At 37.3% G+C, this 14,502-nt stretch overlaps 1 protein-coding gene across 1 annotated transcript; it reads left to right on the forward strand.

Moving 5' to 3' along the window:
- The first annotated feature begins 2,865 nt into the window (after positions 1-2,865).
- LOC129257349 (talin rod domain-containing protein 1-like) lies at positions 2,866-13,093 on the forward strand. The gene is made up of 2 exons (XM_054895645.2): positions 2,866-3,444; positions 9,064-13,093. The coding sequence occupies exon 2, from the start codon at positions 9,412-9,414 to the stop codon at positions 10,474-10,476; it is 1,065 nt and encodes a 354-aa protein (XP_054751620.1). The 5' UTR covers positions 2,866-3,444; positions 9,064-9,411; the 3' UTR covers positions 10,477-13,093.
- The last annotated feature ends 1,409 nt before the right edge of the window (positions 13,094-14,502 follow it).

Raw genomic sequence — 14,502 nt, forward strand, 5'->3', positions numbered from 1 at the left:
TTCATTAAATCAATCAATACACAAATTGAAAACTCGAATCTACATGTTTTACCTTTTTTTCGTATAGGGCCTACATGATATTCATGAATTCAATTATTTGACGTCATACATAATAATAATGATAATACATAACATCTATAAGGCGCTTACTACTGGTGTTTCTGAGCGTATACTGTGTTCTGTTTATGGTTTGTACTTACAGCTAATGCATCTACTATTAATAACATGATGTTGTATTGCCAAAAAAAAAACATAAACATGACACAAAAGATCGTAACAAACAAAATATACAATCAAGTATTATCATCAGCACATTTCTTACACGCACACACACTTTTCCAGTGGAATCTTATTAGTGAGGGCGTTTTGAAAACGATCTGAAACATCTATCTTGAGTTGCTCACATAGAATAGAAGTTAAAAAAATATATAAAGAAAAGAAATGTGACACTCCCCCCAAAAATATATATAAAAATTGCCATCTGATTGTGATTTTTTAAAATAATTATGGTCTCCATACTCATTTGGCTCAGCCTCTCACTTTCAAAACCGCTCCGCGGCCCCTGCAGTATAGAAAAAAAAAAGATCGAACTCATGATAAATCTTTTAATAACTTTTGCAGGGGAGTGGGTAGATACTTTAATTAAAAATAAAAATAATAACAGATACTATGTATTTTAGAGTGTGCATGACAGGCTACTGTATTATGTAGGGAAATTATTGGATTACCTTAATCTGGGGTGACTTTGGACACAACAGAGAGGGGAGTTGTTTCGTATATAGTAATGGTGGTGATAGTTACATTTAATATATAGCACTTCATTATTGTTGGTTTCTAACATACTCGCACATGCAGGCCTTTTATGTTATGAGGATTATGTAGCAAGTAAAAATTTTCGCATTTGAATGGTGGACATTTTTATTACATACCTGAAGCCTTTTATGTCATTTTTTTTTTTTTTTTAAAGGGGGGGGGTAAGGGATTTGAATGATTTTGTGTGCATTAGCACCCCCATCATCACACTGTTTGCAAATAATTGACTAAAAAATGAAGGGGATTGAACATCGCGAGCGCGTATAGATCTGTTTATTGCTTGTATTCGAACGGTGCAGTAATTTATAAAAATGCACTTGATGATATTAATAGCGCCATCTCATTGGAAGATACGCCATTAGCGGTGGAATATTTTCTGAATGTCAAAATCCAAGCCTAGCCCGCGCACCTTAAGAGACTCTCCCTGGTTTGAAACAATTCAATCATATCTTATCTTATAAGGTCACTAAGGAAGAAAAAGCAAACTCAATAAACATAATGTAAATGGCAAAACATTAATATATATTTTTCCATTGCTTGAATAATTGTAACCACTGTTCATTAGTATTTTTTAAATCTTTTTATTTATTATCTATTTTTTTAAATCGCCTTTTTGTTTTATGTTCTGTTCATGTTGTAGTGTTTTTTATGTCATACGCTCGCTGATGTAATGTATGAAAATGTTATATTTTTGTGTTGCGCTATAGCCCTACCCCGGCGGTGCCGCCAGGGCAACCATGTATATGTAATGGACCGGTTCTAGGACCGGCAGGTAATAAATACTATTTTTCACTTTGATCTAATTGGTCACCATTTTGGCAGGGCTGGGGCTGGGGTAGGCCTACAAGTTAAGACTTTTTAGAACAGAACAATTAATTTACGTAACGCACATTTTATCAATTCTGTTTAATTGAAATGCAACGCATGTTTTGTATATTTTCATTGTTTTGTGACAAATCATTAGAGTGCAAAAATAAAAAGGGACAATTAGGGGCAAACTTTTCAACTATGAACAGGATAAGCGTATACAGAAGGGGGGGGGGCTTGGGGCTCTTGCATTCCCCCAGCCCCGGGGGGGGGGGGCACTCGACCAAAAAAGTGGTGGGTGTGTGCCGCGGGCGAGACAAAAAACGGGGGCCTTGGAGCGGGCTTATTGTAAAAAGGAGGGTCCTCGGAACGGGCTTCGGAACTACAAATGTTTGTGAAAACGGGGGTCCTTGGAACGGGTCGCCTGCGTGCGAGTGCGTATGTATCTCTATGGAACGTGCATGCAGCTGGGCTACGGCACGACTGCCGGGCGCGCTAGCGCAGAGGCGATGGTTAGACAGCGAGTTGCGGCCGCTTTTCACCAAAATTGCGACCGGAACGGCGTAACGGAAAATATGCGAAGCCCTGGAGCGGATTTTTTTTCTTCTTTTTTCTCGAGAAGAAGAAAATGCTATGCTTTGGAGCGGCTTTCTTTGTTCTTTTTCTCAATAAGACAAAAATGCTATGCCTCGGAACGGAAATTTGAGTGTAAAAATGGGGGTCCCCTCCGCGGCACATACCCACTATGCATTATATACTGAGTGCCCCCCCCCCCCCGGGCCCCCAGCCCCCCTCCAATTTTACACAACCCGAAGAAAAAAAGGGAAAAGAAATAATAGAAAAGAGAGAAGGGTGGAATAAAATATTGTCTGAACATTATGTCAAAATCTAGCACAAAATGGGATTTTCATAATAAAAATGTCGAAAAATTTGCTGGCTCACATTGCTCGCCCACAATTTAAAAAATAAATCTTGCTAGATACGCCACATAGGCCTATAGCCCCCTCAAATGTTTTGGCTCTATTTTTTCTAATAAAAGAAAGAAAGAAAAATGTCAAAATCTAGCACAACATTGGATTTTCGTAATAAAAATGTCAAAATTTTAGCTGGCTCACTTCGCTCGCTCACAATTTTTGAGATAAATTTTGCCAGATACGCCACATAGGCTATGATAGCCCCCTTAAATTTGTTGGCTCTATTTTTCTCTACAAAAAAAAGGAAAGACAGATGATCTACAGCAGACCGGGCTACTATACAGACAGACGTGCCAGCCAGCATGCAATGCAGCAACGCTGTTGGGCGCCCTTCGACCGATATCGACGTAGTGTACGATCTCAATCTCTCCCGGTTTTTTGTCTAACAGCTGATAACGTCGCATACCGTATAGGCCCCCTTAATACTAGATTGTGTACTGCACATGCACTGGGCCTGGGGCAGATTACCTAAATAAAATTGAGTGACAAGCTTCGCGGAATGATCTTCTCAGTTCCTTGAAATACCGGTATCATCAGTGATTTTTTCCTGGCACCATATTGTACAACGTGACGAACGTACCGACCTGTGGGCGGCTGTGGCCTGTGCACGGTCACTTCAGTTCCGCGATCCCGGTACTCGGGGGCGCGGCGAGGGGTTAGGACTTAGGTATACTCGCGGCGAAGCCCCACGCTAGTAGTAGTACCGTACTGCGTGAGAAGTGTTAAGTTGGCCTGGAGTTTTATCGTGAAGCTGAAGCAGCTGTCCACGAGATTTCTGCAGTTGCGACTGACTCTACTCCTCGTTTAGCTACTCCAAAGAGAGGAGGAACTGCCACCAAAGATAGCAGAGGTATGTCCGTGGTACTGGTACTGGTACTGGTAGGCCTAATTTTTAGAGATTAATTGTCGGTGCTTCAAGTAGCCAGGCGGCTTCTAGAGAGTAAAAATAATTTACTAACGTAAGAAAAAAGGTTACTCTCATACGAAGCCAGGCCTTCTATCTCATAGACCCACACAGAGCCAGCCAAAACCTGAAACTTTCACCCCCGAGATTTCTACTTTCCTTCTAAAAAAAGATCTAGCTCTAAATCACGTACATGGGATAAAACTTAATTTCCGACATTTCCTTTTTTTGATGAATTCTTGTTTTAAAAATAACAACGAGAGCGTAGAAATGTCGGAAATTAAGTTTTATCCCATGTACGTGATTTAGAGCTAGATCTTTTAGAAGGAAAGTAGAAATCTCGGGGGTGAAAGTTTCAGGTTTTGGCTGGCTCTGTGTGGGTCTATGACTATGAGATAGAAGGCCTGGCTTCGTATGAGAGTAACCTTACGACTTTTACGTTAGTAAATGATTTTTACTCTCTAGAAGCCGCCTGGCTAGCTTCAAGTTCAACTTCAAGCATTCTATTTCTAATACAAACGAGACAAAATGATGTTATCGAACCTCATGACATCATGTGGGCAAGACTTCCATACCGGTATGTCCCCTTCACTAAAATTGAAAAAAAAAATATGGAGGTTTATCAAGAATTATCTAACATATAATTAATTACCTAGCAGTTTTTCTACCTTTGAGTTCTCAACACTAAGTGTCTACCGAGGAGACTACTAGGGCGTGAAACAGGCCCAAAACGAACAACAACAACAACAACAATAACATATATCTAAGAGATTTACAAAGGAAAAGTTGGATACATACCAAAATATGGCTTTATTCCGTCAAAATCTTGAGTGTGTGTAAATCCCAATGGCATCGGTTTATTTAGTCAGAAAAATAAATACCCAATACTCTTGGAGAGTAGACTAGTCGTAATATCGGTTGATAACCGTTATGAAACCCATGGCTTTCAACAATTCCTGCTAGCTCGGTGAGTAAAGCGACAGACTGGAGATGCCTTGATCAGCAGCGAGAGGTTTGAATCCAAGCTCCAACCGGAAGTAAGAAAAAAAAAAGAAGAAAAAGAGAACGAAAGAAGGGGGTTTTGGAGAAGTATTTTTTTTTAATTCGTGGAGGGGACATATGGAAGTCTTTCCCTTATGTGTAGGTAGCTGTAGGTATACTTTTTTTTACAATGTCCATTTTGAATGGATTGTGGTACATTAGACCCGAGCATGCGCGCAGGAATGAAGTGGTAGAAAACAGATGGTATTCTGAAAACGTTCTTATCTTTTTTTTTATCAAGTTATCTTTTATCTTTTCTTATTGAGATAAGACGCTGAAATCATTGCAAATCGGATATCGGTATTCTGAAAATCTTAACACGTTCTTATCTCTGTTAGTACTGTAGAACTGCCCCTATCTTTAATTATATCTTCAAGTAACACGCCAGTTTTTTAGATATTACCAATCAAAATGCACCCTCATTGGCAGTTTAACCAATAGAAGCGTTCCTTTCATCAAGAGAATTGGGCGCTGCGCGTACACTAGTTTCTGGCGCATTGCGCGAAATAGGTATCTTATACGCAATTACTGTTTTTATTTATTTCTTGACATGTGCACAAATGAAAGAAATAAAGTAAAGAAAGAGTAAATAAAGAACAAGCGAAATAAAAATGAACGAAACAAAGAAAGAATAAAAAAAGAAAGTAAGTAAATAAGAAGGCATAAAAGTGTCCGAAAGCAGAAAAAAAAAGAATGAAAGACAGAACAAACGACCAAACGGAAAGAAAAGAAGAACCCCCAAAAAAGAAAAGGAAAAGGAAAATGAATAAAAGAAAAAAAATAGAAAAAGAAGGAAGAAATTAAAAAATAAAAAATTAAGGCAAAGAAGAAAGAAAGAAAGAAAAGGGAAAAAGAAAATGAAGAAATGAAAAAATGAGAAGCAAAAATAAATTAAGATTAAAAAATGAAGGAAAGAAAGAAATATAAAGAAAAAGAAGGAAGAAATAAAAAGATTAAAAGTGAAGAAAGAAAAAAGAAAGAAAAAGAAAGAAAGAAGAGAAAAAAGGGGAAAGAAATAAAAGCAAAAATAATGACAGACAGAAAGGGATTAGAAACAGAGAAGAGAAGGAAAGAATTAAAAAAAAGTAAAGAAAGAAATGAAATAAAATGATAGAAAAAAGAGACGGACAAAATAAAGGGTGGAAGAAAATACTCGTTACTACCAGTGGCCGTCAATTTTGAGGAAGAAAATGCGGCCATCATGAGATGTGATAACCCACTAGTTATTGTAAATATTATCTTAAATATCGAAAAAGATAAGAAAGATAAAAGATAAGAACGTTTTCAGAATACCTCTTATCTACATTCTGTTATCAATAGCGCGCTTTGGTATTATGTGCGTGAGTAATAAATTTACGCGCTCAGCATAGGATGAAAAGCAAGAAAGATAAGAACGTTTTCAGAAGACCGCCCCAGACCTTTTTCATAATTCTTTCATCCGTATTTTTTTTTGTCTGGCAATATTGGCAATGGCAGGTAAAATGAATTTATCTGGTGAGCCGTAGTCTACATGTACTTAAGTGGATTTCAAATGTGTGTTATACTGGGGCTGGGATTAATAAATTTGGCTTTTTTTTGGGCATTATTTCCATATCAACAGAGATTTAAAAATAATTATCCGTTACAGTTTGTGGGTATAGACCTCTATATACGGTTCATGTAGATTTCTTTTATTTCCAGTATTTGTTGATAATTTTGTTTTCTTTTCTCATTTTCGGCTTCTTTAATGGGGGCTAGGACTCTATTTCTTTTCATGTGCAGCAAAGTGGTGAAAAATAAGAGAAACATGTAAGTTAGGCCTACCTACATGTAGGCTGTAAATTAAAGTGTTACTTCTCAAATTAGTCTAATTTAGCAACTTGGGCTAACATCAATGTGCATTTATCCGCCACTGCTGAGAACTCACAACTTTGGCACCTGAAAAAAATTATCCGTTACAGTTTGTGGGTTTTGCTTTTGCTTTTTTTTTGTAAAGTCATAAAGGGTCAATATTAATGTGTCAACATTCTGTCTCAATCTTACATGTACATTTACGGAAGATTACTATTGTTGATGTTGAATATCTTATCAGCCATTTGAATTTTGTGATAATCAAGTGCCCTCTATTATTAATATTTTACAAATCTTTATTTAAAAAGGCCCTTTGAGGCTTTGCTGCAAATTTAGTAATTGGAATAACATTCATGTACAGCTGCCAGTGGAGGTTGTTTGAACTATGTTTCTCGGGCCTACGTAACGCCTGAGGGGCGTAGCCCCCCGAAGTAAATGGTTGCATTCATGCCACTGAGGGACTATAGTTTCACCAATCCTCCGATTGAAGGCCATATCTGGTTTATATCCGTCATTGGTATTAAATGCAACAGATCTGTAGCCTAGGCATAGGCTATAATTAAAATGAATAACAAAGGAATCCTGATCTACAAGTGAAAAATTATTCATAACTTCCTGCAAACACTTTTAAGTTTTGCTTTATATATCCATCATAACAAGCACCTTGCTAGATATGATTGATCAGTGCACTGAGCTATACATGCATTGTTATCACCATGGGTTTAATTTTAACCCCACCCATCAAGCTGTAGATAGTTTTTGTACTATTTACAAAATTACTACTCGTTTCGGGGTACTATTAACAGCTTTTGATGTCAGATGCTAGGATTCATGGATTTTTGCCTGATTTTTTGACGTTGGTTCATTGGTTGGAACTAAATAGTCAGATAGGAGGGTGCTTGTTATGATGGATATAAGCAAAACTTAAAAGTATTTGCAGGAAGTTATTGGTTGAGCAAAGCAGGTTTTCAAGGACACATGAACAATAGCCTTGGAATTCATGAAAAAAATGAAGTGCACCAAGGCATTTCTGTGATTTTGAAAGGAGCTGAGTAAAGGAACTGTGTCAATGAATAGCATTTTTTTCTATATTAAAAAGAACACTTTCATTGCTCAAAGTAGAAATAGAAAAAAAAATCTTCATATTTGCAAATTAATTGATTTGCTTTTCTTTTCTATATATAAAGATAAATAAAAGGGACAGAAATCTTTTTAGTAAGTGACTTGATTCATTTTCAATTTTTGAAAAATTTTGTTTTTGTACCTGTGTCTAATAATACATTGAAGTGCCTGGAAATATGATGGTCCTGCACAGTGCACACAAAGGAGTTGGACCATGTTTTCATTCTTAGGACTGAAAATTTTAGAAGTTATAGGGCTGTAGGCAGGCCTATAATAGGGCATACATGTAGTTTATAACATGCATTTTTGTCTCACCTGCATAGCAGAGTGAGACTATAGGCGCCGCTTTTCCGACGGCGGCGGCGGCGGCGGCGGCGACGGCGACGGCGGCGTCAACACCAAATCTTAACCTAAGGTTAAGTTTTTGAAATGACAGCATAACTTAGAAAATATATGGACCTAGTTCATGAAACTTGGCCATAAGATTAATCAAGTATTACTGAACATCCTGCCTGAGTTTCATGTCACATGACCAAGGTCAAAGGTCATTTAGGGTCAATGAACTTAGACCATGTTGGGGGAATCAACATCAAAATCTTAACCTAAGGTTAAGTTTTTGAAATGTCATCATAACTTAGAAAATATATGGACCTAGTTCATGAAACTTATACATAAGGTTAATCAAGTATTACTGAACATCCTGCTTGAGTTTAACGTCACATGACCAAGGTCAAAGGTCATTTAGGGTCAATGAACTTTGGCCATGTTGGGGGTATCTGTTGAATTACCATCATAACTTTGAAAGTTTATGGATCTGATTCATGAAACTTGGACATAATAGTAATCAAGTATCACTGAACATCATGTGCAAGTTTCAGGTCACATGATTAAAGGTCAAAGGTCATTTAGGGTCAATGAACTTTGGCAAAGTTGGGGGTATTTGTTGAATTACCGTCATAATTTTGAAAGTGTGTTGGTCTAGTTCATAAAACTTGGACATAATAGTAATCAAGTATCACTAAACATCCTGTGCGAGTTTCAGGTCACATGATCAAGGTCAAAGGTCATGTAAGGTCAAAGAACTTTGGCCACGTTGGGGGTATTTGTTGAATTGCCATCATATCTCTATAAGTGTATTGGTCTAGTTCATACATGTAAAACGTGGAAATAAGAGTAACCAAGTATCACTGAACATCTTGTGCGAGTTATAGTAGTTTTCAAAATCAGCACTGCTGCTATATTGAATCGCGTGATGCAGGTGAGACGGCCAGAGGCATTCCACTTGTTTATATATACATGTAGAATCTCTATAAACCAAGCAAACCAATCTCTATAAACCAAGCAAACCAAACCAAGCAATGTCTCATTACTGTTTATGACCATCATTGCCCAATTTTTTACAGGTACAGTGCATTTTTTGTAAAAACTTGAACAGAAAATGTCAAAATATTGTAGTCTTTATGCTGAATGCAATCCCAAATGCAAACACGTTAGTATTGCAGTTGTGGATCAGTTAGCAGTCCCCTAGGCTATCACATTGTGTTTAATTCTATTCTATTGATGCCTTTGCAGGTCCTTCTTTCATGCCTCTTTGAATTGAATGTGGGACAACCTTTTACCTCAGCTTGTGACTCATGGATCATAATGGACTCTGCCAGAGTGTGAACCAGTCACTTTGGAAGGGGACACACATCAGAGTAAAGTAAGTCCTTTCCATATCTTTTGGGCTTGTCAACAGTAAGGAGGAGATTTTGAATGGTTGGCGATAATTTTTTTCTGCAAATACAGTAGAACTTATATGTGAATGATGAAGACTGTCGACCAATGTGACTATTGCATCAATCTTCATGTGATATCAGGAAGGAAAGCTTTCAGTCGGATTAGTGGTGGCCCACATGATCACTTATCAGAATGCAGTGAATGTGTGAATGTTGGTGCAGCCCAAATTGTAAAGTTTGTATTATGGCAGTATCGTCAAATGATTTATTTGGACCATCATCTGTAGGTGTTGTGTGTGATCTGTGTACTTTCAGAATGCAGTCTTATGCTGACTTATTTCTTTTAACGAGGGACATTCGGCCTGTAAATACAGAAGGAGTCTCATTGATTGGAGAGTCTTATTCAAAGTGCAGAGATACTTTAATAGCCAGGACAAAAGGCTTGGCAATAGCAGCGAGGGAAGTGCGGGCACAGCTTGTAATGGGGCGCCTTAAGGAAGCTGCAAATGCAATGAAGCAGTTATCAGACCTTGTAGTTCATATTACTGAATGTTCCAGTCATGCTGCTTATCTTGCTGCAATTAATGATCCTGGGTCAAAGCAGGCAGTACCAGGAATCATTGATCGCTACAAGATCTCATGTGCCAAGCTCAACATTGAGCATGCTTGCATGACTCTCCAACACACACCGCTCGTTGAACTTTCCCCATCTGATATTGTAGACCTGTCAGCCGACGTTGCCAGGGAGCTTGGGATATTGACCAGTGCCAGCTTACTTGCCAGTGAAGCCAGTGATGATGTCTTTCACAAAGAGCAGTTTAAGCTGTCCATGAAGAGTGTTACAGCATGCACTAGCTCCCTGCTGGCAAGTATCAAGCGCTACAAGGTGACGCTCGACGAAAGAAGCCGAACACGCTGCATCACATTCTGCAAACCTCTTGTGCAATCTTGTCAGGCATTTGTTGATTATGCCAGCGAACCTGAACATTTAGGAACCGTAGCAGACATCTCAGAGAATGGAAAGCAAGTACAGACTGCAATATTAGGTGGAGGTATGAGTGTTGCCAGTTCATGTATACAGTTGTGTCATTGTACTAGAGCTGCAGCCTTTGATTATAACAATCCTGATCTCATTCAGAGACTAACTGTTTGTTGTACTGCAGTTATGGATGGTGCCACCCTACTTGCTCAAGCCCTCCGTGACAGATCATCCCCACGAACGATACCCCCATCTGCTTCTTGCCCCCATTTAAATCATGCCGAGTAGGCTCATACCCCGTTTAGATCTACTAAAACATGTGGGGTAACCTGGCAGGTTACCTTGCGTCCTCAGTTGTACGCTCTCCTCTCGTTACAAAGGTCAAAGCATGAGGTAAATGCAGGGTAAAAGTTATAGTTGGCCTAGCATGACACATCATAACTTCTTTTATTCTATGAGATCCCTTGTTTGGGCATATATTTAAGGGGTTGCAGAATAGAAAATGGAGGTCTTATGATTGATGTGTGCCATACAGTGGCTGTAATAAAGATAGAATTACATGATAGTTCTAAGGAGAAATAGATATTTGAAAGTATTCAAACAAAGAATACAATAGAGGTGATAGAAAATAAAGGGAAGGAGAAAACGAAGGAAATAATGGATTATAGAAGGGAAGATGAAAGGATTAGAAAAAGAAATACAGAATGGTCAATAGAAAATTTATTAAAGGAGAATAAGAGGGAGAATTGCATAAATATAGAGGGGAAAAAAAAGGGAACAGAAATAAATCATTTACATAGAAGTAAAGACTGAGGAAAAGATTAATAAAAAAATGCATAAGAATTGGTAGATGGTGTGTTTTCCGCTTACTTGATGTTGATAAGGACTTTCATCCTGCTTTTGCCTGAGACGGTTATCTGGTGTGATACAGAGTGATGTTTATAGATCCAAACGGGGTGTAGATGATTCTTTATCACAGGTTAATCCATATTCCTAATGTGAAAATGATTATTTCATTAACTTGCCACAAATGTGCTAATTCCTAAAGAGCAAAAAAAAAGAGCTTGTACATTTATAGTTAATATGATGTTATCAATATTTCTATGCAAAGTTTTAAAAACAGTTTTGAAATCCACCATTTGTTGTGTTAGTGCATGTTTATTGACTACACTTCCAAACATACTTCCAGTAGATGGAATAAGCATCTTGTAGAAATCAATTGTTTTATGTGAGCTGTTTTAGATTTGATATACAATATTGTAAAAATTAATTTCTTTAATAAAGAAATGATTTTGTCAAGTGAGACAGTATTATGCAGATCACATTCGTGGCAAAATTGTGTTTGCTTATGTAGTTTACAATTTTACATGCTGACCTCAAAATAATAAAAAATATATATTTTATGGTTTTTGCTGTTCTTGATGGTACCTGTACATAACTGACCCTTCACAGAATTTACTATACAGATTTCATAGGGCTTCTTGTGTTATCAATGTGCTTTCCAGAAATAACAACACTGCCTGTCGTACATGTATACATGTATGTGTGCATGTACATGTAGGAACACAAGATTGTTTAAAATCAGTAGTCTTCACTGCTAATTTTATGTTTGTATTTAAGTACGAATATGTATGATTGCCTACAACTACTGTACATGTACTATACAGTTTGTACCATTTTGATCACGCTCTCAAGGGTTCGATCCTGTACAATTTTGGATCTCTTCATGACTGTCCTGAAGACTCCCATTTGAGTCATTCAGGCATCATTTCTCAAGACCCTTTAATAGTAGTTGAATTCCAGTTCCAAAACCCCCATTTTGAGAGAGTTGGCTACATGTAGTTCTCAATCCCCCCAGTTAACAAAAACAACTTCAAATTTATTAGTATTGTTAAGAATTTTGGACCCCACCTACAAGTACATGTACTGTACCTACCCTTTAATTGTGAATGGATTCAAGACCACATATAACTTGTATTTAAAACATATCTTATTACTATTTGTTCAAGTCTAATTAGAGGGCACTAATGCCAATCAATAGGGTATCCACACCCATTGCGTATAATGTAGGCTTTGATTGATTAAACCCTGCAATATACCACTCCCATACGTAGTTCAAATTTGAATGAAACTTTTGTGAGAAAGATGAATTAGAAGGTTTTACTCTCAGATAAAAATTGATAAAGCATGAATTGTCCAGCTGTCATCACTTTTTTGGGGGGAATTGCTGGATTGGTTAAAACTTTACCTGAATCCAATCGCATTGTACAGATTCTGGTGTTCAGAATCCATGGGTCTAGCATACATCATAGGTAGAATGTTAATTCCATGGGTACTGTTTTTGGCTGGAAACTACTGTACATGTTTATATATGTATGGTACAACTATACATCCATGTACATGATTTCAATTACTATATTTTCAAGATGAATTTGTACAGTACTTACATTGTTTCTTCCTTCATGTCAGATGGTTATCCCTTTGTCAATTACGCAAATGATCAAACATAAGGTTCTTTTATTTTAATTTTGTGGAAGGAACTACAGGATGAAAAACACTGTAGCCATGGTATCAGTACTATACTCTTGCCCTTTTTGCCTTTCATGCTTTTCATGTTTTGGCAGAATAAAACTGAAAAATTTGGTCAACTCTTTGTTTCTCAGATAACTTCTAGGTGTTGAAAGTAGCAATGTTCTCAGTTTCTGAAATTTAATTTCTATGCACGATACATTATATTGATCAATTCAGGAATAATAGCCATCCTTATTTGATCATCGGCAACATACATTTCTTTCTTTCATATTTTCAGTTTCCTCTTAAAGGAAAACAAAACCTGTGGAACAAGATACATGTATCTTGTGCAAACTCGGAAAAAATCAAAGAAACAGATCAACAAAAGTTTGAGAAAAATTGAATAAAAAGTTGTGAGCATTTAAAGTTTAAATCATTATTGTAATGTACATGTAGATCCTCCCATTGGCAATGCAGCAAAGATGTGTGATGTCACATGTAAATAACTTTCCCATTACTTTTGTATACATTCCACTTTATAAACTGCCTCTGTTATCACATCTATCAGTATCTCATGTATTTTTTCTATAGGAGAGCAAGTAATACATATTTTCAAAGAATGCATTATGGATAAAGAGTTTGTATCATCATAAGAAAGAGCAAAAACAGACATTTTGGGGGTATTTTATAGTCCATCAAAGGGAAAGTTGACCACATGTGACATAACACATCTTTGTCGTATCGCCAACAAGAGGATCTCTATATTATTCATAGTGAACGCAATATATTCAAACGCTCATAACTTTCTCATTATTTGTCTGATTTTTGTCTCACCTGCATAGCAGAGCGAGACTAAAGGCACACCGCTCTTCCGACGGCGACGGCAGTGGCGGCTGCGTCGTCAACATTAAATCTTAAAGAGAAATGCCAGTAGTTGCAGTAAACACCGATTTCATGAGAAAGTCTGTAAAACCAGGCTTAATTGTCAGTATATCATCGAGGATCTAGATCTGGTACAGTTACATAAACTGAACTTTGTGAAATCTTGAAATCTACGCTGAAAAATGTTCACACTGAGGATCACCAACACAGATAGGCACACGTGGGACAGTGTATTATTATTACTGGAATAAAGACCCGACGGAAGTGACCGAATCCGCGCTTATTTTGCTTATTTCTCAGCAATTACACAATTTCTTCCAGAATCCTTTGGCACATATTTTTTATTCATACAAACAGACACTTGGGTGGTCATTATATTAGATTCTGTAAAAAGTCATTTTGGGATCGTTACCAAAACTGGAATTTATCTTTAACCTAAGATTAAGTTTTTGAAATGACATCATAACTTACAAAGTATATGGACCAAGTTCATGAAACTTGGACATAAGGGTAATCAAGTATTACTGTACATCCTGCCCTGGTTTCAGGTCACATGACCAAGGGCAAAGGTCATTTAGGGTCAATGAACGTAGACCATGTTGGGGGAATTAATATCAAAATCTGAACCTAAGGTAAGTTTTTGAAATGTCATCATAACTTATAAAGTATATGGACCTAGTTCATGAACCTTACACATAAGGGTAATGAAGTATTACTGAACATCCTGCTTGAGTTTCACGTCACATGACCAAGGTCAAAGGTCATTTAGGGTCAATGAACTTTGGGCATGTTGCAGGTATTTGTTGAATTATCATAACTTTGACAGTTTACGGATCTAGTTCATAAAACTTGGACAAGAGTAATCAAGTACCACTGATTCCGTCTGCACCAGCCCGAGTTTTCAAATTAGCGCGCTATTTC

Source organism: Lytechinus pictus, chromosome 3, assembly GCF_037042905.1.
Source record: "Lytechinus pictus isolate F3 Inbred chromosome 3, Lp3.0, whole genome shotgun sequence".
Classification (NCBI taxonomy): domain Eukaryota; kingdom Metazoa; phylum Echinodermata; class Echinoidea; order Temnopleuroida; family Toxopneustidae; genus Lytechinus; species Lytechinus pictus.

Bases quoted from the DNA above. Each gene is read 5' to 3' on its own strand.
- LOC129257349 (XM_054895645.2), top strand. From the start codon at position 9,412: ATGTGTGAATGTTGGTGCAGCCCAAATTGTAAAGTTTGTATTATGGCA.